Source organism: Heteronotia binoei, unplaced genomic scaffold (assembly GCF_032191835.1).
Source record: "Heteronotia binoei isolate CCM8104 ecotype False Entrance Well unplaced genomic scaffold, APGP_CSIRO_Hbin_v1 ptg000314l, whole genome shotgun sequence".
NCBI classification, from domain to species: Eukaryota; Metazoa; Chordata; class Lepidosauria; order Squamata; family Gekkonidae; genus Heteronotia; species Heteronotia binoei.
In genome coordinates, this window is record NW_026800014.1 from 364,629 (window position 1) to 390,746 (window position 26,118).

The 26,118-nt window shown below is 40.9% G+C and overlaps 1 protein-coding gene across 2 annotated transcripts in view; it reads left to right on the forward strand.

The window, feature by feature from the left end:
- Positions 1 to 26,118, forward strand: part of LOC132590572 (alpha-(1,6)-fucosyltransferase) — a 407,107-nt gene that overhangs the window by 241,355 nt on the left and 139,634 nt on the right. Inside the window, exons 3-5 of one of the 2 annotated variants that reach the window (XM_060263509.1) lie at positions 5,097 to 5,212; positions 5,329 to 5,494; positions 20,587 to 20,701. In XM_060263509.1, the coding sequence (XP_060119492.1) occupies positions 5,097 to 5,212; positions 5,329 to 5,494; positions 20,587 to 20,701 (397 nt within the window). Of the gene's footprint in view, positions 1 to 5,096; positions 5,213 to 5,328; positions 5,495 to 20,564; positions 20,702 to 26,118 lie in introns of both variants that reach the window. The other variant, XM_060263510.1, reaches the window with a different exon arrangement.

Genomic DNA, 26,118 nt, shown 5'->3' on the forward strand with positions numbered 1-26,118 from the left:
TGCCGCCTCGACCTCTGGTGAGCTTCCAGACTATATTACCTCTGCAATGCAATGCCAGACAGCACACCTAGAGAATATTATCCCTCTCACAAAACTTCAGACTGGGGGTGGAACTCCTATAGTACACCGAGAAGTATTTGTTTCATTTGCACCTGCATAGCTGGCACAATATGCATGAAAGAGCCGCAGGTGGCCCCCAAGCCACAGTTTAGTCACCCCTGCTCTAATACATGTACCAGCTGTCAAGAGCTTGGGCATGACACTGGATGCCTTCTTGATTATGGAGGCCCAGGTCACCAAGTTGCTAGGCTGACGTTCCCTCAACTATGCCAAGCCAGGCAGCTTGCTCCCTACCTGTCTCACTCTGACCTTGCTGCAGTAATTTGCGCCATGGTCACCTCCAGGATAGACTACTGTAACTTACTCTACATGGGCCAGTCCCTTAGGACTGATCCGCAAGCTCCAACTGATCCAGAACATGACTGCACAGACCCTAACTGGTACCCCTCGGATGGCACATATTTGACTTGTGCTGCATGAGCTGCACTGGCTTCTAGTGGACTATTGGATCAGGTTCTAGGTGTTGGTTTTGACCTTTAAGGCCCTGAGTAGTCAGAGACCTACATACATTTAGGACTGCCTCTTCCTGTATGCCCCGAGAAGAGTATTTCACTCTGAAAATAAGAACTTATTGATGGTCTCTAGCTTGAGTGAGATCTAGCTGTTATCAACCAGGACCAGGGCCTTTTTGGCCTACCTGGTGAAATTCTCTGCCAAATGACATCTGTGCCCTGTGGGATTCACTTCCTTTCAGCAGAGCATGTAAGACAGAGATGTTCTGCCAGGCATGAACATGGTTGAGGCAATGATGGTACATTGAGCAGTCTTGAACTCTCATACACCAACCCCTCATAAATGCAGCATGAGCAGGCATTTTTGCTAGCCCACTTGAACCAAGGCCAGCTCAATACAGAAAAGCGAGATAGACATGGAGGACTATAACTATTCCACTTTGCACTCCCAATTTAAGGTAGATGCAAGACTGCATACCTAATTTAAGCTAGATGAAAGACTGTAACTAGGTGACTCCATATGAGAACCCAACATTTGTAAGTTGTCCAGCCAGGTTTTGGTCATGTAAATCAAAACTCTTCTAGAAGCAAATAATGATTTAAAGGACATGTTTATTTAACAACATCCAGTTCAAAAAGGTGCAAAGAAGAGTCCTCTTTGGATGGGATTGAAATTGAACAAGGAAGCACCCACCTGTCTCCAACTGCCATGGCTATTGAAAGAACCTTATAATGGCAGAAAATGTTTGGGTCGAACCCAACTAATGGATTATCACATTAGTTCTAGCTAGATAGAGATGACCTTTGCTAAATGGCAGATACTGCAATAGAGACAAAAGTGACATTTTCCCCAGTATCCAGACCTTTTCAAATTTAACCAGATTCTTTAACTACAGTATTTTGCTTCAATCATTTTTGGATCAAAGATGCATCTGTAAACCTTAATATGGTTATAGCCATTAGAATCACAAAGGCCATGAGCAACACTGCCTCTTGTGCTTCCCCAAAATGTGGCTCATGGGAACTGGAGAAATACCCAGATGTGGTGTGGGAGCTTGCACTTGGAGATGATCAAAATTGTGCATAAGTGAAAGTGCCATTCTACTTGCTTACTTATGAAGTACTCAGTTGCTCAAGAGTGATATACATATGGTGGAGTGCTGCAAATTTCATTTTTGAGCACACTTTTGCTCACCATAGATAGTTTTCTTTGATATTATAAGAGAAACTGCATGGAGATACTGAGTCTTTATTGCAGCCCATGGGTGGTAGCAGTTCTGGAAATGCCAGCTTTTATTTTATTTTTAAGAGATGTGGATGTATAATATCTTTTGTTTTTGTATTTACCATTTTCAAGGAAGTGTTTTTCTTTGCACAAACAACTTCTGGTGGGACCTTTAACTTTTTAAAAAACCTATTAGTTTTAAATGAGATATAAAAAAGTATTTAAAAAAGGAATAACCACCACTCTACAAATGAGGCAATGCAAACATAGGAAGTAACTGTCTAAATTACTAACATAAAGGACAAAGTAATAAGAAAAAAAATCATAGAATACAAAGAAATATTGTTGAATCAAAGTATTGACAGAGGGTTTGATATTCAGCACATTTTGGGAATTTATCTTACAGGTGCAGTTAAGAGAGAGAAAAATATTGATGGTCTTAAAGATTGTTATTTTCCTATGAGATATTCTTTATGTATTTCATATTTAATCCCCCCCCCATAATTTGAGGAAGGGCTTGGATAATGTTGAGTGTCTCTTCGATTTGTATATAAGAAAAAATTATGCCACGTTTTGAAAATGTCTGACATTTTGGTTTTACCTTTGATTGTTGATATGTTAGTTTTTCTGCCATGGCTATTTGCCATAGCTCAAGATACTAAAAGTGTAATGTTAAAAATTCTGCAGATTTCAGCTGTTTGCTATTATCCTATAGGCTGCCATCAACAGAAACACTATTAATCCATTAGATGTCACTTTTTCATTTTGTCCCCCTACCCAGATTGTTAACAGAGCCACTGCTGATGTGGCATGTATAATTTGATGAGTGATATTTCCCATTTCTGAAAATATTTTCTCCCAAAACTGTAACACTATAGGGTAGGGGTATCAAATGTCCAGCCTGTGGACCAGAACTGGCCCACCCATGACTTTAAACAGGCCTGCAGGGCTCTTTTCTCCCCCCTCCCCCTCCTGTCCTTACCCTTTGAAGCTCCAAGGCTGCTGAAGTTCCCAGATGCCTTGTCTTTGTAGCAGGAAGCAAAGCTGCAAGGAAATGAGAAATGGATTTTCCATTAAGGTATATGTGCCCAGATAGATAGGGCCCAGAGAGCTTAATGGAAAATCCATTCACTTTCAGTGTTTCTATCTGAAATTGTGTTCTTGCAAATAAAGGGTTGATGCTTTGAGCCAGCTTGTCTCTGCTGAATGGACCTGACCTAGTGAGTACCCTAACCTGGGAACACACAGCCAAAGAGGGATATTGCACTGGAGAGCCATTGCCACTCTGAGTAGACCCCTGTGGGGGGAGAAGCTTGCAATGCCATTTCAGGCATTTGTGTCAGATCCAACCCTCCTAACAAATGAGTTCGACACCCCTGGACATAACTACCACACATCTCTCTCTCTCTCTCTATAAAAGGCAAGCTGTGTTGCTTATGACTCACCTTGCCCTTCGTTGACTGAGCTCCGTGTTGCTCAGACTCAACAGAGAGCAACTGCACCCTCCAGCCCCAGGGCAGATGAGGATTGGACCACTGGGGAAGTTGCCTTTGCCAATGAGTCACTTTTCCCTTAGTGGCTATTACTAGACAACCATAGTATTCCAACTTGGTTATGTCAGTAAAAGGTGGGGGAAGGAGGCCCTTTCCAGACCTATTTTTGCCTTTGAGGGAGAATTCATTGGGACCAGTCCGGACTAGGGTTACCAGCTCCAGGTTGGGAAATTCCTGGAGATTTTGTGGTGGAGTCTAAGAAAGCCAGAGTTCGGAGAGGGGAGAAGCCTCAGTTGAATATAATGCCATAGAGTCCACCCTCCAAAGAGGAAATAAAGAGGTTTGGAAATTCCTAGATTTTTTTGGGGGGGGGGGGGGGAGGAAGACTGAGGAGGGACCTCAGTGGGGCATAATGCCATAGATGCCACTCCCAGAGGAACTAAGGTTGCTAATCTCCAGGTGGGGCACGATATCCTCCAGAATTATTCTCCAGATGACAGAAATCAGTTTCCCTGGAGAAAATGGCTACTTTGAAGGGTGGACTTTATGGCATTATACCCTGCTGAGGTTGTTTTCCTCCCTAAATCTTGCCCTCCACCCCCAACTCTCCAGGGATTTTGTAACTTCAGATGAGCAACCCTAAGAGGAATGGGTCTCCATAGTTGGGAGATCGGTTGTGATTCCAGCTCCCAACCTTGGGAGAAGAGAAGGGGTAGGAATAAGAGAGATACTATGGGGGCTTTCAGGAAAGAGAAAATAGTGGGAAGGTGGAAGTGAGATGCCTTCTGCCAAGTCATTGTAGATTCCTACTTGTATATACATATTTGTTAGCCAAGACTGGCAACTTGTTTCACTGCTTAGTTTCTTGTGTTATCTATACTTAAATCTACAGGAGTACTTATTTACTTTCTGTTCTTAGTCTTTGGATTCAGGTTTAAAGCTATAATTATGTTTTCAGGTATATATGTATATATATATATATATATATATATATATATATATATATATATATATATATATATATATATATATATGTATATGTATATGTATATGTATATATATATATATATGTATATGTATATATATATATATATATATATATATATATATATATATATATATATATATATATATATATATATATATATATATATATATATATATATATATATATACTTAATAGTCTCTGTGTGTCACATTTGAGGAACTTTGTGTCTTTACAGAGCAATAAACATGCAGACTTTGAAGCAAAACCCCAAGGTGAAAAGCTCCCTAAAATTGCCTGTGCTGCAGTGGACAAAAAGGAACTTAGCAATATAGGCACAAACCCTCCACTTGGGGGCACGTACAGTTAGAGGTTTTGCTGCTGAAAAGAGGAGGTTTTCACAGATAAATTATAGCTATAAAAACTTTCTGAATTTGTTTTTCTACACTATTGTAAAACTGTGAATGCACAGATAGGTACTTTCAGAAGAACAGACATAGGTAAGCAACCTTTTTAAATATATAAAGCTGAGTATTTCTTAGCAATTTTCAGTGTTGGATAAATTGCTTACTCCTCTGATGGCTGATATACTGGAAATTACTATATTGTGTATATATTATTGACTTGTATGTGAAAGTCTGCTGTGAAAACATTGTGATGCGACGTCACCCCAGAGTTGGAAATGACTGGTGCTTGCACAGGGGACTGCCTTTACCTTTATGTTTTGGTGCCTTTTTTATCAGTATATATTTTGACAAAGTTGACAAACAAGTAAATGCTATGCACAAATTGATTTACTACATTCTTTACTGTCCCTGTAGGATACCAGAGGGTCCTGTTGATCAGGGCCCTGCTGCAGGACGAGTACATGCTTTAGAAGAACAGCTAATAAAGGCCAAAGAACAGATAGAAAACTTCAAGCGGCAAACAGTAGATGGTTAGTATATGAATATTTTCTTGAGTAGAATGGAAACAGCATTCCACAAATATGTGTGTTTTTAAACTATAAATCAGTGTTGACAATTTTCTCTCATTTTTGCTCTATTTTATTAGTAGGCTTAGGAAAAGACCATGAAATATTGAGGAGGAGGATTGAAAATGGAGCCAAGGAGCTGTGGTTTTTTCTCCGGAGTGAACTGAAGAAACTTAAAAATATGGAAGGAAGTGAATTCCAAAGGCAAATTGATGAGCTTTTGACTGACTTAGGTGACCATGAAAGGTACAAATAAATTATTCCTGAATGCTTCCTAATTTTAAAAAATGTTGAATAAAATAGAGTAATGAGATACTAGTCTTTTAAAATATTTTTGTATGGTAGACAGAGATGCATATAGGTAACTGCTAATAGTAATTCCCTACATAAATCCATTTCATGCCTACATATTTTACTCTTGCACATATGAAAGGAATGGTTTTCAGGTGGGAACCTGCTACTTGATGCAGATTTGCTCCGCACAGCAGAAGTTCTATGCCTCAATTCTGTAAATGTTATTGCTTAATATTTTTTTATTCAGCAGAAAGAATCTAGTAGCATAAAATTAGTGTACAGTTGATGTTCAGAAGTTTATTTCATCATGCTTGAAGTTACATAGAATAGCTCAGTTTATGTTTTGTATCAAAACTGACAGACTGGTGGGAGTGCGGGGAGGCACCGGGCGAGTGCGGGGAGGCGGCGGCGGACACGAGGAGGCGGTGGCCGCAGGGAGAGGCGCCCCAAGGCCGACTGGCGCCCGAGGCAGCTGCTTACTTGGCCTACTCCCACACGCCAGGCCTGGGTGTATGCGGATATTAGCAGCACCATGATTTTTTTGTGACACTACAGTTTTTCAGAAAATCCCTTTGCATTGAAAGTCTCCAGAAAAACATAATCTTGGCAGCATGAATGTGGTGCTCCATATAAAGTACAAAAGACTAGAACATACAGTTATTAAAATAGATTTCATTAGCACACTTAATGTTGCCTTTTGTTGTTGTTTAAATACTCTGAATGGCTTTCTTATTACAGGAAAGTTAATGTACCCCATTTGATGTTGATCTATAATGTCATACTCAAGGGCTAAAGAGCCATATGTGGCTTTTAGACATATCTATATGTCCCCCATGGGTCTTTTGGGCACCATTCGCCAGTGTGCACTCACCAGTTAATGACAAAGGCCATTGCCAGTGGGGTTGGTATGAACTGGAGGGTAGGTAAACTGAACTTCCCTGAACGGTGGGCTTTTTACCAGGGATAGAAATAAAAGGCCCATACTCTCCATGAAGCCCCCACCCTTATTTGCACCCTCAGAGTTGTCATCCCAGCACTTGGGTGAGTGCTGGGAGGACAGCAAGTTGACTGCAGAGAAAGAGCAGAACCATCACCACGACATGGCAGCCACCTGGGGAAAAGAACAAGTTGGTCATAGTGGAGGAATGGTAGTAATTTTATTTCTTCACAGCCAGCTGGTTCTTCTTTGGCTCCTTAGCCATCTTACTCTGTCACTTGAGTTACTGTCATGTAGAGGAGATAGCAAGAAGGCAGGGAGGCTTCTGGCTTCAGGTACACAAGGCTAAAAGTCAGAAATGGGAGAGAGACAAAGCCTATGTACTGAGAAGTACTCTGGTAATTAAAATAACTTACATATTTATAGTTATATCTTAGGTCATCATTTGTAAGCGAGTATTTACTGATGTAGTACACAACACATTTAGCATGGCTCTTCTGGGGTGCGTTCAGACGTATCATTAGTGGCGACACAGCTCCGTCTCGCTGATGGATTAAATACATTCGTCCAGACATCCACATCTGGCAGTCGAGCATCATTCGGGGTCATCCCGGCTTGCTGCGGATCAATGCTGCATTAATTTGATAGCGCAGAAAGTCCGGCCCTTTTTCACAGAAGCGGCACACGATAGGTTTTTTCCTGTTTGGACAGCTCATGCGCAATACTGCCCCTTGGAATGTTTACCGCCCCTCCCACTTTTTTTTTTTTTTAAAGGCCTAGCAGACATGTGCATTGCCAGATCATCCGGGAATCTGAGGTGACGCTTCTGCTTCTCCGATCAATCCAGGATCGGGGGGTGGGGAACGTTATCCCACTATTCAGAACAGGAAAAAAAATATTTTTTTTTCAATGTGGAGGATTTCCAGATATTGTCACTGCCAATTTCCAGGAAAGTAGTTCCTGGCAGTCCCCTGGTTTGACTTGGCAATGTTAATTCCGAAAACTTTCACCCCTCCCCCCCCGCCTCTGATGCAATGTTTGATTTCCCACCTCCATACAGTTGGGCGCATGTTTAATGGAACCCCCCCCCCCCAGGAATCACTATCTGATGCGCCAAGAAAAGAGCGTGATAGTATTGGATGTCTGATCGCTCAACAACAGGATGAGTCGCATTCTTGGATGCTCGTCTGATCGGCCCTGCATCGAACCAATATTCAGCGGTTCAAATGTGACGTGTGACTGCACCCCTGATTGCTGGTAATGAAATGCGGTAATTGGTAATGTGGTATATGCAAATGTGGCTCCCAGGGATCCACAGAATGCATACATCAGATTGTATATCTTTCTTTCTTCTTTTTTGTGTGTACCTGGAAGTCATGGTCGAATTCTGGTGTGGTGACCCATACTGGGGCTTGGACATTCAGAGAGGTGGCTCTATTTCCTGCCTCTGCATCCTGGTCCTGTTATTCCTTGGAGGTCTCTCATCCAGGTACTTGCCAGGGTTGGCCTTGCTTAGCTTCCAAGATATGAAGAGATCGAGTTTGCCTGAGCTATCCAGGTCAGGGTAGATGGTATCTTTCTAACTATGCGTGGACACAGATGAACATGAGATAAGTGCTGTCACATCACTTCTGACTTATTTATTTATTTATCTAGGATTTATATCCCGCCCTTCCCACTAGGTGGCTTAGGGCGGCTACTAGGTGGCTCAGGGCGGCTGAGCCACCTAGTGAACTAATGACCTCCAAAACCTCCTTATTATTAATAGCCTTGCTCAAGTCTTGTAAATGAAAAGCTTTTTCTTCCTTTCTTCCATTTTATGTTGATTTGATCTAGAACGCACTTATTTTTCTTTTTTGGCTGTTCATGGTATCCTCAAAACTCTCCTCCAACATCACATTTCAAATGAATCAATTTTTTTCCTGTCAGCTTTCTTCATTGTCCAACTTTCATAATTATTCATAGCAATGGGGAATACTATAGTATGAATTATCTTGATCTTGACCACCAGCCACATATCATATGAACATATGAAGCTGCCTTATACGGAATCAGACCTTTGGTCCATCAAAGTCAGCATTGTCTTCTCAGACTGGCAGTGGCTCTCCAGGGTCTCAATTGTGTCCTTTCTCCTTGTGGCACTTTCTCCTTTAACCTTCAGAAGTAGTTATTTCAAGTCTTCACTGTTTTCTACCAGTAGCGTTGTGTCAATCTGTGTAACTCAGGTTATTAATTCTCATTTAGCTAATTTTCACTTCACTTTGTTTTAAATATAATCCACCTTTTCTTACGATCTGCATATAGATTGAAGAGATAGGAAGATAAAATACATCTTTGTTTGATATTTGAGCCAATCTGAAACCATTCTGTTTCTCCATATTCTCTCTTGATAGCACCCTTTTGTCCAGAGAATAGGTTGCACATCAAAACAGTCAGATGTTGTGGCACACCTATTTCTTTTGAATCCTAATATAACTTTTTATGATCCACACAGTGAAAAGTTTTGCTGTAGTCTCTGAAACACATGCTGATTTTCTTCTGGAATTCTCTCATATGCGCCATTAACCAAAATAAATTTGCAATATGATCTCTACTACCTCTTCTGAATCCAGCTTGAACACATGGCATTTCTCATTCCATATATGGTAGCAATCCTTGTTGACAGATTTTGACCATCACATTACATGCATGAGAAATCAATGCAATGGTACAATAATTGCTGAGTTCTTGGATGTCTCCTTTTTTGGAAATTGGAATGTAGACTTCCATTGTGTGGGCCATTATTTTGTTTTTTGTATTTGTTGGTGTATTCTTGTCAATATTTTGATGGGCTCTTTCTTTGGCTTGAAATAGCTCTATTGACATCCCATCTATTTCTGGTGATTTGTTTTTCCCAGTCACTCTCAGTGCAGCTTTCATTTCACTTTCTAGTATTGCAGGTGATTCTTCAAAAGATTCTTCGTTGAATTAATGTGTCATCCTTTTATCTCTTCTGTGTAGGTCTTCAGTGTACTGTTCCCATCTTTTCTTTATTTTGTGCTCTTCAGTGAATGTTTTTTAATGTTGATCTTTTAGCATTCCTAACTGTAGTTTACATTACCCTATAATTTCTTGTGGAACAGATCTTGTTCTACTTTTTTATTTTCTATTTCTTTACACTGATTGTTATAATAGTTTCCTTTGTCTCTGTTTGCAGATTTCTGGAAAATTGCATTTAGACTTCAGATTTTATGTCTGTCACCTTTTACTTTTGCTTCTCATCTATCTAGCAATTTTATGAGTTTCATGAGTCATTCATCAAGGCTTTTTATTTCTTTTGGCTACAGAATAATTAGATAATATCTCTGGTTTCAACCCATAGTTATTCCTGTTTGTGTTTACTTGAATTTAGTTATGCAAATCTGTTCTTCACGTGGTCTTTAAATTCCTCAGGATTATTATTTAGATTGTATTTTGGCAGTGTGAATGATTTGCTGTTTTTCTTCAACTTTATTCTAATTTTTGATATTCATGGTCTGTACCACAATCAAATGGTCATGTTTTAGAAGAGAGAATAGAGTGACATCCACATGTGTATTTTTCTGTTCGGTTGACCTGAAACATGTGTTTGCAATGAACAAATTGTCTTCACAGAATCTTGTGAGTTGGTTTTCTTCTCCTAGCTCTAATTTTCTGACACTATTTGATCCTGTTTTGCTTCCTACTTTTGTGTTTCAATCACCTGTTATTCTTGTTTAGGTAAACATCTTGTTTAGGTATGTGATCAATTTCTTCCTGGATACTTACGTAAAAACGTTTCTTCCTTGTCAGCGTCTTTTTTGCGGTGTGAGCTTAAATGATGGTTGATGGGATTTCCTTGAAGTCTGATATTATTTGGTCAGAGTTTACATTAATGCCCCTGTTGTTTATGCAATATGTTTCCTCATTATTAGAACAGCTTCACTTCTTCTGTGTCATTTCCAGAGTAAAACAGTTTGTAATTTTCTGACCTAACCCAGTCCATTTTAGTTCACTTCCAGGATTGTAATATTTAAACACTAAGAATAAGGCCTGTTGAAGGGAAAAATATAACAGGCTCTAGAAGGAGGCTCTGGGCAAGTGCTGTCTACCCACTAACTGCTACACCACACTGGCTGTCCTAGGGGGGCTGCTGCTGAACAATAGGCAGCCAGGCCTAGAGTAGCCAGCCTCCAGGTGGAGCCTAACAATCTAGTATCACAACTGAACTGCAGACAACAGATGTCTCTCCCAGCATTATATTCATCTGAGGCCTATTTTTACTGACAGAACCAAGCCTGATTGCCTAGCAACAGCCATTGCCTAGCAGCTTCCCCAATGCTTGCCTTTCCTAGGGTGAGGGGAAGAGGGAGGGAATGAGTGAGAGGAAAGAGGCAGCTGCCATGGCCTCTGAGGAAACACTCCCAGTGGGGCCAGACCTTTCTGTCTGGTTGCATTACCACATTAGTTCCCTGTCTCTTCGCCTGCTCACCACCACACTGCTTACTTTCTCTTAAGAATGCCACAAAGAGTGGGTAGGTGATAGTGAGCAGGAGAGAGGAGTGGACTCAACCAACTGAACACAATGGAACTTGAGTGACAGTTGATGGGCCAATGGCTGATGGAGTGCAGACCACAGCCAATGGAAGAGCCGGAAAGTGCCGATACACTTATATAAATATTATATATATATATATATATTTTTTTTTTCCATTTCTTGTTTTATGATTTTTACTTGAATGTTCTCCCAGTGGTTTCTAGAGTTCTTGATGTTAGATTTTATCTGTTTGTCTTGAAGGTTGCTGTTTTTCAACAAAAAACTTTAAATGAACTCTAGCATAGAACTGCTGAACTGGATTCACTAAAGAGTTTCACAGTCTCTCCCACCCAGCTGACACAGGGACTTTGAATTTTTATCTCACTGTAGTTATTATGCTAGCAAGGTCTAGGACTTGCAACTTCTTACAGAGGTTAACTGGCTTAGCATAAGTAATGACTAGTCTCTGTATTTTTCTTCATCCGATTTGGTTTTTACGTAATTACATTTCATTCTGCACTTCATTTCATGGTTTTTCACTCTGTTTTTTTTTTAAAATATACCTTCTACATAAAGTGTTTTCATAGTAAAGATCCACTGACTGGATCTGAACAAATGGGCTGTACGCCATGAAAGCTTATACTGATTTTGTAAGTCTTTTAAAATAGAAGAAGAAGAATAAGAAGAATTGCAGATTTATATCCCGCCCTTCTCCCTGAATCAGAGACTCAGAGCGGCTTACAATCTCCTATGTCTTCTCCCCTCACAACAGACACCCTGTGAGGTGGGTGGGGCTGAGAGGGCTCTCACAGCAGCTGCCCTTTCAAGGACAACCTCTGCCAGAGCTATGGCTGACCCAAGGCCATTCCAGCAGGTGCAAGTGGAGGAGTGGGGAATCAAACCTGGTTCTCCCAGATAAGAGTCCGCACACTTAACCACTACACCAAACTGGCTCTACACCAAACTGAAGATGATTGCTTAACCACTACACCAAACTGAAGATGATTGCAGATTTATACACCGCCCTTCTCTCTGAATCAGAGACTCAGAGGGCTTACAATCTCCTATAAATTCTCCCCCAACAGACACTCTGTTAGGTGGGTGGGGTTGAGAGGGCTCCCACAGCAGCTGCCCTTTTAAGGACAACTCCTGCGATAGCTATGGCTGACTCTAGGCCATTCCAGCAGGTGCATGTGGAGGAGTGGGGAATCAAACCCGGTTCTCCCAGATAAGAGTTAACCACTACACCAAACTGGCTCTCCTCAAGATGTCAATTTATTGTAATTTTTCCTCACTCAGGTATTTAGTGTATTTCCAGTTGTGTTAATAGGAAACTAAGACATTTGGCTCATCAAAAGTATTGTCTACATAGGGCTTTTTTTCTGGGGGAATGCAGCGGAGTGAAGTTCCAGAACCTCTTTATGGAAACAAAATTTTTTTAAAAACGTAAAAAATTAATGAGGGGCACCTGTGTGTATTAAATCTGATGTGAAACAGCATGCTCATAATAGAAATGGTTTCAAATAGTATTCATAGCCATACATTAAAACATGAATGAAATTATGGAAAGGAGTTTTAAAGGCCTTTTGGGAATAATTCTTCTTTTATCCCATGTTCTTAGACCAGGGTCTTGAACAATAAAACTGAAAAACAAATCCATATCTAAAAACTTTGACACTTTCCTGCAGCCTCTAGAAATTGAGCAACAAAATAAGAGGAACTGAACATTATGTGGATGAAGAACTTTTTCACTGTTGGTTTGTTATAACTGTATATGAAATAAGTCTAGTGTTATTCTGGGCATGCTGTACAGATTAGAGATGTAAAATTTCCAGAAATTTTGAAGCCCAAGGCTTCCCCCCTGCCCCCCGGGAAAATCTGAGGTTTTGAGAAAAATTCCAATATATGCAATACTTACTGTCCTGTCAAATCTAAAGCAACTTCTAGTGTTTTAGTAACATAAGATGCTTCATTTATAACTTAGTGTATAAAATTATACATGCCTTAGTTTCATACAAGCAAATTTGCAAATATACCCAGTACTTGAGAGGGAACTATAAGCTGATGCATCCTGTGCTGTTTTAGCACATGTACCTTAATTTTTGCTGTCTGGCTGGAGAGACACAAGTTCTCAATGAATCTTTCACTTTTCCTTTGAGACTGTAGTCCAGTTTCTGCTCCATTTCCTTCTGATCTTTTCTCCCTCTTGCAAGGTGGGGCACTCAGTTATGTTTTATCTAGTCTGTGGGTAAATGTGTCATGGTTGTTTGAGAGCAGATGAAAAGATCTACCATATCAGGTCAAAAGGACAACAGAAGGCATGCAACTGTTGAGAAGCAATGCTCTCCTCATGAAGATTAGGTATCATTCTGGGTGCAGAAATGCATCTTGGATTTAAGAGCTGTATATGTCTACAGCATGCCCACCTTTTGCCTTTAAAAACATTTCATTTGTTCTAAAAGAAGAATAAGAAGAGATTGGATTTATATCCCACCTTCACTTGGACTCTCAGAGCAGTTTACAGTCTCCTTTCCCTTCCTCTTGTCACAACAGACCCTCTGTGCGGTTGGTGGGACTGAGAGCTCTTTCAAGAACAAGAGTGAGGAATTACATGCGGTTCTCCCAGATTAGAACGTAACCATTACACCAAACTGGCTCTTAGAGAAAATATGTCATAGAAGTTTTTCCAGTACTCCCTAAAATGTTCAAGTTTTTCATTGGAAAAGTTGGGGGGGGGAACCAACAATGACAAAAAGGGGAAAAATGTTTCCCTCCTCCCCAGACCTTCATGTTTCTAGGCAGTTACATGCATATCTTTTCAGTTCTGTGTTTAAAGTTAAATTTTTAAGTAAAATATAGCTATGAATTCTGTTTTTTCTATTAAGGTAGATTTATTTGAAAACATGCAGTACTAAAGGGAGGAGGTTATAAATGTATTACTTGAGAATCTACCTTAAGTCATAAAAGTCTAATCTGAGACTGCGGTAATACTGAAGATGATTTATACTTGCCAATTTGAGTTCTAACTGCATTAATTTGTTTGCCTGGATGTTCAATAACTGTACATTTCTTTACTTTGACAACTGGAACATATTAAATTTGCTTTTATCTAGACCTAGCATTAAACTTAATAACATGTGAATTGTTTATGTCCTTGTTCATTTTTGTAAAACTGATACTTCAGTTACCATTGGCAAAATAATATTTTATATCAAGAGTTTTTTAGATGTGATTAGGTTTGGAGGCAAATTAGATTTCTACATTGGGAGAAACAGCTGCAGTTATAAGTTGTTGGCCATAATGTCTGCTCTTAAGCATAGTAATCTTTACTGAAACAATCAAATCACTTTAATTCCATTTCATTATAGTTTCAAGAAAGATAGTACAATTGGAATGCTAACTGCAGATAGTACAAATATTTAAATGTCCAGTGTCTTTTCAGTGGTGCCAGATAAAGGCACTGCTGCTTCCAATATGGGTTTAGCCACGGTGCAGCCAGAGATCATCATGACATCAACAGCCTCATCCCATCCTACCCTTGATATGTGCAGGTAACTTGATCTGGTGGAGATGAATAGAAATGACCATGCCCACTGGTGATTATAGTTGACAAAGTTTGAGATACAGGTATTATTTAATAGGAGAACAAATTCACATTTTTAATTAAATGAATGAACTGTTCATGTACAATTTAATTGTTGTGATTTAAAGAAGTATTTGTCAGTTAAACAGACTTATAGATGTCTAGCTTTATCAGATATTAAGTAGATGAATCAGCTTTTTATTTCCCACAAAAAGTAGTACTAAATGATTTCTATTCTAGTGTTACCTAGAATGAGATGCTTTCTTGGCCTTTGACATTGTGGCTTTCAGTTTGACATTAATATTTTAATGGTGTTAGTGGTCTGGTTGACCATTTCTCCTAACCGGTGGATAGGGGAGATTGTCCCTTCTCACCTTATTAAATAATTTGATGGACTTTGGTAAAGTCCATCAAATTTGACAGAGTTTTGCAAGGGTTTGTGGTATCACTGTTGAGTGAATATGGGCATTTTGGGCCAGATAATTCCTTGCTGTCACTGAAAAATCCTTCCAGGATTTCATTTTGTTGTTCATCCCTAAAATCCCTTGTAAAATCACTTGATACAAAATGGACTAGATGGATTTTCTGCTGCTTTGAAGTGTTAAGCATCAGTAATGTTCTGATGAGCTTTATTTTTTGTTCTCTATTCCCTAAGCAGTTGAGTCCTGCACTGAATCTAGGGATGCAGTTTGGCCTGCATATGCTTAGCTCACCTCCATATTTGAATCCATTTTGAGGGTTTGATTCTGACTTTCATAAAGCAGACACATGCCAAGCTTTCTGCTTGCCAACAGTTGCCTATTTGTTATGTGTCAAAGATTGATTTAAGCAATCTACTTATTAAGTGCAGCTATCTACATAATTAGTAGAGATCTCTTTGTGGCCTCCCAGTTCCTTTTCTTGGTCACTTATCCAAAACTGATGAAATCTGAAAATCTAGGGAATAAATGTCTGGTTTACAGATGCTTGCTAGCTCCAGAGTTTCCTGGAGGACATGATGGCTCTAGATCCATTCCAATCCAGTTTCTGCCCTGGAGACAGTGCTGGTCACCCTCACAGATGACCTTTGTAGGCAGCTGGATCAAGGTGGATTGGTCTGCTGTTATTGCTTGATTTGACGGCAGCGTTCAACATAGTCAGCCATGACTTGTTGACTTGATGTCTCATTGACATAGAAGTTTATGGAATGGCCTTGCAGTGGGTTACCTCATGTCACACAGCAGGGGCCTAGCAGGGCCTTCTACTGGCTGACACCACTCTGGTAGGGGTCTGCATTGGAAGGCCCAGAGCACCCAACCACCCTTGTCTTCCTTATTAATAAATACCTCTTAACTGTGACCAAGGAGACGTGAGAACCCAGGCAGTGTAACAACAAAAGAAGTTTATTATTAGTGCTCTAAAAACAATAAGTGGGTTATAAAGATTTAGTGCTATAGATAATATGAAACAGTAAAGGTTGGTGCAAAGAATCAAAAGACCTGATGCGTTTAACTATACAATCTGTACTCTCGTATCAGAACTCACCCTCTTGGGTAAGGGATCTTTTCCTTCTGCCTGTTCCAGAGAGCCCGCCTTCTCTATCTGCAACCTCTCGAGACAGAGAACCTCTCTGCCTGCAGCCTCTCCAGGAAAGAACACACCCTATCTGGACTTGGCCCTTTTATGCCCTCTTCCCAGACCCCACTCCTCTCTGGGCTAGTTTCTCTGCAAAACCTTGCCAGTCAATCAGAAGGACAGAAGGGATCCTGTGAAATGTAGGCTTTCTTTAGTAACTCCTAGGCAGGCTTCTCTGGAGCCTGTAGGCCTCACTAGGCCCAGGATCATGACACCTCATTTCTCCAAGGTTGAGGACAGAGGGTGGTGCTAGGAGAGAGGGTGTCACCATGGTATGTGATGGTCCTCGGGGGACACCCCTTGATATGTGAAGTCTCTCAGGGGCAATCCTTTCTCCAGTGCCCCCTTGCCTGGTTCAGAGTTTCAGGCTGGGTTGTCATCAGTGTGCAGAATTGCAGATGACACCCAGCTGTATCTGTTGGTGGATGGATGGATACCACCCCAGCTATTTTGGCTGAGGAGCTGCAGGTTGTGGCTGGATGGTTGAAACGGAGCCGGCTGAAACGGAATCCATCTAAGACAGAGGCTGTGTGGCTGAGTAGGGGAAATTCAAGGCTGGGGTGCCAACTCCCAGCCCTTGGTGGTGTACCTTTAACAGTGGTGCTGACTGTCAAGAGCCTGGGTGTGTTTCTGGATGCCTTCTTATTGATGGAGGTCCAGATCACAAATGTTGCTATGCTAGCATTCCTCCAGTTATGCCAGATCAGGCAACTGGTTCCCTTCCTGTCTTGCTCTGACCTAGCAACAGTAATTAATGCAACAGTCATCTCTAGTGTAGACTACTGTACTCACTCTACACAGGGCTAACCTGAGACTGACCTGGAAATACAACTAGTCCAGAATGCAATGGCATGGGTTCTTAACAGAACTCCACTGATGGCCCACAAAGAACTGGTGATTTGCCAACTGCACTTGCCCCAGGTTGAATACCACATCATGTTCAAGGTTCTGGTATTAACCAAGGCTCTAATGGTCTGGGACCAACATACCTGTGGGCAGACCTGTAGCTACAGGGGGCCCAAGGGGGAAGGCTGCTCTATTTAACCCCCCTTTCCTCTGTAGGGCCCCTCTGTTGCACCAGAGGAAAAGGGAGGGAGAGAGTGCAAGAGAGCAACAAGAGAGAGAGAGAGCATGAGAACGAGAAAGCGACAGCAAGAGAGAGAGTAAGAAAGTGACAGAGAGTGAGAGAGAGCAGCAGTGAGGGGGAGAACAAGAGAGCAGCAGGGGGAGAGCCAGAGTGCAACAGCGAAAGATAGAGAGAGCGACACCAAGGGGGAGAGCGAGAGAGAGTGAGAAAGCAACAGCATGAGAGAGAGTCTGGGGCTGGATCAGAAATGCTGCACGTCCACAGAAGAGAAGACACACTGTAAAATAACTCCCTGCCCCACTCCCTTACCTATTTTTAAATTTATTTAGGTGTCAAGCACACAAGACGGGAACTCTCCCCCTTCATCCTCCTTCCCCTCTTACCCCTTCTTCCTAGGGCAGGTGCCTTGGATCATCTCTTTCCATGTGCGTCCCCCCCGTTTTTTTCTTTTTGGGGGTGAGAGAGAGCTGGGACCAGGAGAGCTGGCCGCTGGAGAGAAGAAGCAGCCAAGCCCTACATACCCCCAACCACATTTTTTTATTGCCCAGGCTCCTCCACACTAAATTTTCTGGCTATGGGGCTGCCTGTGGGACCACGTCTCCTGGTATTCCCCCCAAAGAGCATTACACTCAGAAGAGAAGAACTCACTACTTCTGGCTGAAAAATATCCAGCTGTTCTCAACCAAAGCCAGGGCTGGTAGAACTCTACCAAGTGACATTTCTGCCCTGTAGGACCTAGCACAGTTCCTCAGGGCCTTTAAGACAGAGATCGGCCTATGGTTGAGGACCCGAAGACTAAATAAACCACTGTGAAAATAACAATCACAAAAGTCTCATAAACTATGTCAGTAATAGTATAATATCAAGAATGACGCTATACTATCACACAATTTCAGTAGTCATATATGTGATTTAATCATATATGTGATTTAATCATGTTGCGTAAATATTTTATATAAAGCTCAAAGTTGTTCTCATAAAATTAATGACTGCCCTCTAATGTAGCTTGGTAACATTATACAAGAAAACTATACGTTTAGTTCAGTGCTGCTCAAGGAACCTTGCAGTCATGACATCATCAGCTGAAGTTGATCTCATGAAATTAATGACTGTCCTCTAGTGTAGCTTGGTAACATCATACAAGAAAACTATACATTCAGTTCAGTGCTACTTGAAGAAACTGGACATCATCAGCTGGATTGGCAGTGTAATCGATATTGGAGCCAGTTTTGGAATGTTTTTCAGAAGCTGATTAAAGAGTAGAGTAATATCCTCATAACCTGCAAATGAAATCAAAATGAAGAAGAATAAATCAATGACAGAACTCCTAAGCCTCTTATTCTCACAAATTAGCTTCTTGTCCATTTCAGTAGGGTGCATTGTTTTATGGTTGAGGAGTGCAATGGTCTATATTTAGCTTGGCTCCTTCCTTCTCTCTCTGCTCCACTGGGGTAATGATACTAGCTGGTAGATTTAAGCATTGTCTATTGCATCTTAATTGTTTTAACTGGATTCTTAATGCTGTTATTAGAAATGTTGTCCAGTGCTCTCAGCCTTGTACACAGTGGAGGGCGGTTTACAAGTTGAAGAAATAAATAAATAAATAGTTGGTGATAAATGCTCTCTACTTTTTTTCCCCTTTTATGAACAGGACAGCATAGAATCATTCCTGAGTAATGCATAGATTAAGACACTGTCTGAAACTGCTGAGAGGAAAAAAGGCAAATCTCCAGACACAAAACCATATTTTAAATGGCCAACAGCTGGTTCAGCTATCGGTACTAATGCCTAGTCCAAATTGCAGGGTCTTACCGTATTTAAATATAGTGATGCTTTGAACACATGGAGCAATTCCATAACTATGGAACAGCCTCTTTAACTGTCCCTGTCACACAGGTTTAGTGCTTCTATGAAGTAGTTAAGACCATTCCAGTAATAAGAAAGGATATTTGTGAGGTTGGAATTTCATATATGCAAGTTCCATGTCATATGGTTATTATTGTAGGCGACTTTGGCCTTCTTCCCCAAAGATATTTGAATGTTTGTCTGATACTGCTTAAGACTAAATGCATATTTTTACTGGTTACATCTCCCAGTGCCAACAAGACAAACACCTCAAGTTACTGATTATTTAAGTGATTGCAACTGCTTCCTGAATCTACTTCAGAGGCAAATTGGAGGAAATGGCTAAATTCAACAGATCTTATCAAACTGTTTGGAGGGTTTTGTTCTGCCTTTAATATATTGATCCATATCTTTAAAATTCTTGCCAACTTAATAAAATCCTGATAGCAGTGGTTAGATACAGAGAAAAATGGAACATTTTTTCATTGTCTTTGCTACATTGCTGCTTCTTGTCATTCTCATGTGGTCAGCATGCTCTCTATTGAAAGCCAGTTTGGTGTAGAGTAGTGGACTAATCTGAAGAACTGGATTTGATTCCCCACTTCTGCACATGCAGTTGCTGGGTGACCTCAGAGCTGTTCTTTTAAGAGCAGTTTCTCAAAAGAGTTCTCTCAGCCCAGTCTATCTCATAGAGTGTGTCTGTTGTGGGGAGAACAATGCAGGAGTCAAGTAGTACCTTTAAGATCAAGAGGAAGGGAAGGAGACCGTAAACCGCTCTGAGACTTCAAGTGAAAGGTGGGGTATAAATCCAGTCACTTCTTCTTTCTTGCATCTTTGCTAAGAGTAAGCAAACTAAAAGGGTTTTGAGAACACTGAAGAGCAGGAAGCTTTTACAGCAGTACTGTTTTAGATTTCTTAGTATTTATTGGCCATGACTTGCATTGTTTGCTTGCCGTACAGGGATTTTATTAGGAGAATGGTTTTTTTGAAATGAGCCACTTCCTTTCTTATGTGGGTTCCCTTCCATTTACAGTTTAGCACTAACGAGTATGATATGATGTCTGTACTGAAAACCACAGCTACCATTGTTCTGAGGCCCAAACTTGAATCATAAACTCATTTTGCACCATCAGTTCTGATTTGAACAATTGCTTTCTGATTGTCAAAATGTAGCTATCAAGAAATAGAAAAAGAAGACATGTGAGAGGCATGAGGCCATGTGAGCGGAATGTACTCTGTGGATTATTTCTGAGATATGTATGTATAAGAGTAATGTGCCATAGCAGTAAAGTTAAAGACTTGTTTATATGTTTATGGTTATTCTTAGTTTAAGGTATCTATCCTTTGAAATATATTTCTTGCAGTAAAATGCTTCCTTTTGTCATTGATAATTCTGATTTAGTTAGCCACAAGGGTTGCTAGTTTCATTTTTTTTTTTAAACAGGTCAGTAATGACAGATCTGTACTACCTCAGTCAAACAGATGGAGCAGGTGATTGGCGAGAAAAAGAAGCCAAAGATTTAACAGAGCTGGTACAGAGGAGGATAACATATCTTCAGGTAAGAATTCTGAAGAAAGAGTACTTAAACAGAAATAAATTAAAATAATTTACTGAATAAACTCTAGCTCAGGGGTGTCAAACATGCAGTTCGGGAGTCGGATCAGGCCCCAGAGGGCTCCTATCAGGCCCCTGAGCAACTGGCTGTCATCTGCTTCCTTTCCCCTATATCTTGCTTCCTTCTGCATAGCAGCTTGCTTTGCAAGACTTGCTCAATTGCACTGGAGCTACAGAGCAAAGCCTCAATTTTCTCCATTGGCTGAGGCTCCTCCCTTGGGGAAGATGGGGGGAGGAATAGCTTGCTTTGCCAGGCTCTCTCAATTGCACAGTGGAGCTACTGAGCCAAGCCTCTCTTCCTTCTATTGGCTGAGGCTCCTCCCTCTCCTAGCACCCTGGGGAAGGAAGGAGCCAGAGCTTCCTTTTCCCAGTTCCCTGGATCCCATGGGAGAGATACCAAGAAAGCATCTTTAAGACAAATGAGTGCTAATGTTTTAAGCATGTTTTAAGGTGTGTGTGTATATATATCTATATATATATCTATATATTTGTGTTTGTTTGTGTCCTTTATAAAATTTATATCTCTGTTACCTAATCTTAAATAAGTACACACACGGCCTGGCCTGACATGGCTCGGCCCAATCCGACATGCCCCAGCCCAACAAGGTCTCATTTATGTCTGATCCAGCCCTCATAAGAAATGAGTTTGACACCCCTGCTCTAGCTAGCATAGGTAAAATGTGATTTAAAAAGCCAAGTCACCTTCAATAAAATAGAGTTTCACACAGTATAATGAAAATATTTCATATACTATGTGGCAGGTTATTGTTTATTATCACTTTATAAGCTTTATAAAGATATTCAAACAAATTCAGTTTTTAGGTCCATTGCCCTGACATGGATAGCCTTGGAAAGCCTAATTCATCAGATCTTGGAAGCTAAGCAAGGCCGACCCTGGTAAGTACTTGGATGGGAGACCTCCAAGGAATACCAGGGCCGGGACACAGAGGCAGGCAATAGAGCCAGCTCTTTGAATGTCCAAGCCTCACTAGGAGTTGTCAGAATTCAACCATGACTTCCAGGCACACACACACGCATGTGCGCGCACACACAAAATAACAAAAAAAAACGGAATCCATCAATTTCCTACTTGAAATGCCATACAATTGTTTAGCTGTTGAAACCATTCTATCATTAAATCTGACCTAGGAGAGTCTATTTACACTACAAATCTTTGTGTTTATGAAAAAACTTTACAGTGAAGGTTTTTCCCCTTTAAATTGCTATCCCCTTCGTAGTCTGATCAACTTGTATTACTGAAGCTTTTAGGATATCTGTGTGAGCATTCTTTAGTATTGGTGCATTGGCAGTTTTCATAGTCCACAAGCCCATAGGTTTTCAGCCTCTGTTATCCCTTCCCATGTGTCTGCATGGCTTAAAGAAATACCAGTGGAATTGATAAAGACTGCGCTATATCCGGTTCTAAAGTACCACAGAGAAAGAACCACCTATTAAGACATGGCTTTAAGGACGCTTCATATCTTCCTGCATGCAAATCACGGTAACATACATTGGGTTACCAAGAAGTTTAGGCACTGACAAGACCCGTGGGTGCTTGGTTTCAGTGAGTTTGGTATATCATATGCTTTTAAACCATGAGAACATATGCTAATAGTTCTGACATAAATTAGTTCTTCTTGGTGTCAGGAAAAAGTGTGTGACCAATTCTGCAGTCACTGTTGCTCCGCCTCAGGACTTCTCCTTTCATTGGATCAAGTGATCAGTTCCCCACCAGCTGCTGCATGGGCACATTTTGATCTGAAGCTCCCACCAGTTCTCCCTGCAATCTTGTTTTTTTAGAGATCGGGAAGGCATGGGGAGAATTGGAGGGAGCTGCGGGTCAAAATGCACCCACGCAGCAACTGGTAGGGAATCCATTGCTTGAACAGGAGTGGGCCGATCCTGGATTTGGTCCTAAGTAATGCCCAAGAATTGGTGAGAGATGTAAAAGTGATTGCACCGCTTGGGAGCAGTGACCAGAATGTTATAGATTTCACCATTTGTATACATAGGGAGTTGCCCCCAAAGACCAGCACAACCATGTTTAACTTTAAAAGGGGTAAAATCTCTGAGATGAGGAAACTTGTGAAGAGGAAACTGAAAGGAAAGGTAAATACAGTCAAAACCCTTGGGGAAGCTTGGAGGATATTTAAAACTACAATCCTAGAAGCTCAGATAAAATATATACCACAAGTTAGGAAAGGCACAAACAGGTATAAGAAAAGGCCTGCATTGTTAACAAACAAAGTAATGGAAGCTGTAAAAGGTAAGAAGGATTCCTTTAAGTGGTGGAAAGCTAGTCCAAGTGAGATTAATAAAAGGGAACACAGGCTGTGGCAAATCAAATGCAAGACTGTGATCAGGCAGGCAAAAAGGGACTATGAGGATCATATTGCAAAAAACATAAAGACCAACAATAAAAATTTCTTCAAATATATTAGAAGTAGGAAACCAGCCAGGGAGGCAGTGGGGCCCTTGGATGACAAAGGGGTCAAAGGATTACTGAAGGAGGATAGGGAAATGGCTGAGAAGCTGAACGCATTTTTTGCCTCTTGTTTTCACTGTGGAAGTTGAGAAGTGTTTGCCTGCTCCAGAACCACTAATTTTGGAAGGGATGTTGAAAGACCTGAGTCAGATTGAGGTGACAAGAGAGGAGGTCCTACAACTGATTGACAAATTAAAAACTAATAAGTTACCAGGTCTGGATGGCATACATCCAAGAGTTCTGAAAGTACTCAAAGTTGAACTTGTGGATCTCCTGATAAAAATATGTAATCTTTCATTGAAATCTGCCTCCTTTCCTGAGGACTGGAAGGTAGCAAATGTCACCCCCATCTTTAAAAAGGGTTCCAGAGGAAATCCGGGAAACTACAGGCCAGTCAATCTGACTTCAATACTGGAAAAGTTGGTAGAAACCATTATCGGGGACAGAATGAGTAGGCACATTGATGAACATGGGTTATTGAGGAAGAGTCAGCATGGGTTCTGTAAGGGAAGATCTTGACTCACTAAACTGTTACATTTCTTTGAGGGGATGAACTAACATGTGGACAAAGGGGACCCAATAGATGTTGTTAACCTTGACTTCCAGAAAGCTTTTGATAAAGTTCCTCATCAAAGGCTCCTTAGTAAGCTCGAGAGTCATGGAATAAGAGGACAGGTCCTCTTGTGGATCAAAAACTGGCTAATTAATAGGAAGCAGAGAGTGAGTATAAATGGGCAGTCTTCGCAGTGGAGGATGGTAAGCAGTGGAGTGCCGCAGGGCTCAGTACTGGTTCCCATGATCTTTAACTTGTTCATTAATGATTTGGAGTTGGGAGTAAGCAGTGAAGTGGCCAAGTTTTCAGATGACACTAAATTGTTTAGGGTGGTGAGAACCAGAGAGGATTGTGAGGCACTCCAAAGGGGTCTGTTGAGGCTGGGTGAGTGGGCGTCAACGTGGCAGATGAGGTTTAATGTGGTCAAGTGCAAAGTAATGCACATTGGGGCCAAGAATCCCAGCTACAAATACAAGTTGATGGGTTGTGAACTGGCAGAGACTGACCAAGAGAGAGATCTTGGGGTCGTGGTAGATAACTCACTGAAAATGTCAAGACAGTGTGCGATTGCAATAAAAAAGGCCAACACCATGCTGGGAATTATTAGGAAGGGAACTGAAAACAAATCAGCCAGTATCATAATGCCCTTGAATATATCGATGGTGCAGTCTCATTTGGAATACTGTGCACAATTCTGGTCACCGCACCTCAAAAAGGATATTATAGCATTGGAAAAAGTGCAGAAAAGGGCAACTAGAATGATTAAAGGGTTGGAACACTTTCCCTATGAAGAAAGGTTAAAACGCTTGGGGCTCTTTAGCTTGGAGAAACGTCGACTGCGGGGTGGCATGATAGAGGTTTACAAGATTATGCATGGGATGGAGAAAGTAGAGGAAGAAGTACTTTTCTCCCTTTGTCACAATACAAGAACTTGTGGGCATTCAATGAAATTGTTGAGCATTCGGGTTAAAACGGATAAAAGGAAGTACTTCTTCACCCAAAGAGTGATTAACATGTGGAATACACTGCCACAGGAGGTGGCGGTGGCTACAAGCATAGTTTCAAGAGGATAAAAATATGGAGCAGACGTCCATCAGTGGCTATTAGCCACAGTATATTACTGGAACTGTCTAGGGCAGTGATGCTCTGCATTCTTGGTGCTTGGGGGCAGGGCAAAGTGGAAGGGTTTCTAGACCCACTTGTGAACCTCCTGATGGCACTTTTTTTTTTTTTTTTACCACTGTGCGATACAGAGTGTTGGACTGGATGAACCATTGGCCTGATCCAACATGGCTTCTCTTATGTTCTTATGTTTTCATCCGACAACAGGAAAAGCTCCTGTGGAACAGGAGGAACAGTGGCTGTGTTATAATTAAGGTTGCCAACCTCTAGGTGATGGTTGGAGATCTCCTGGGGTTACAACTGATCTCCAGGTGACAGAAATCAGTTCCCTTGAAGAAAATGGCTGCTTTGGAGGGTGGACTCTCTAGTATTACATGCCACAGAAGTCTCTCCCCTACCCAAATCCTGCCATTCTTAAGCTCCACCCCCAAAATCTCCATATATTTACCAACATGGACCTGGCAACACTAGTTATTATCCAGATCCTGATCCCGGTACCCTGATCCTTATCCTTGCCTTCTTCCAACTTTCAGTATTTATATTTCTGCCACATGACTTTTGTTAGGTCTGTCATCAGCTACCCAAAGATTTCTTAGGCATCTCAATCCCTTTTCCTCTTCTGTCCAGAACCTGTGAGATACTGTTTCTTTCTCCATATTTTTTCTTAAAAATCTACTTTCCCATGAAACCTTTGACTCAGCACCTTCTCATCCTTTACTAAAACTAAGTAAATGTAACATTCTTGCAGCATGCTATTTTATTTTGCTTTGCAAGCTGTTTAATAATTTTACATTGTTAAAATAAACTTCACCATATAACCTATTAATAAGATTACCTCAAACTAAACAGTGATGCTAAAGATATAGGGGAGAATACAGTGATATGTTCATTATCTTTAAAAAATCTAAAAGACTTAAGGGCTGTTTTCTGTATTTCTGATATCATTTACATATCAGAAATAATATGTAACCCACAGTGTATGGAGGACTGTGCAATTATTTCTTTTTGCACTAGGGAGGCAATTTATTTGATTCCCAACATGTGCATTCATGGCAAACACATACATATGCATTGCCCTTCCTACATTAATATTATTACATAGCACCATTAATGTGCATAGCAGTCTAAAGAACAACAAGGCAACAGGTCCTTGCTCTAGGGCCTTCCCTGGCAAGGATCCTCAATAAATTTGAGGGGAAAA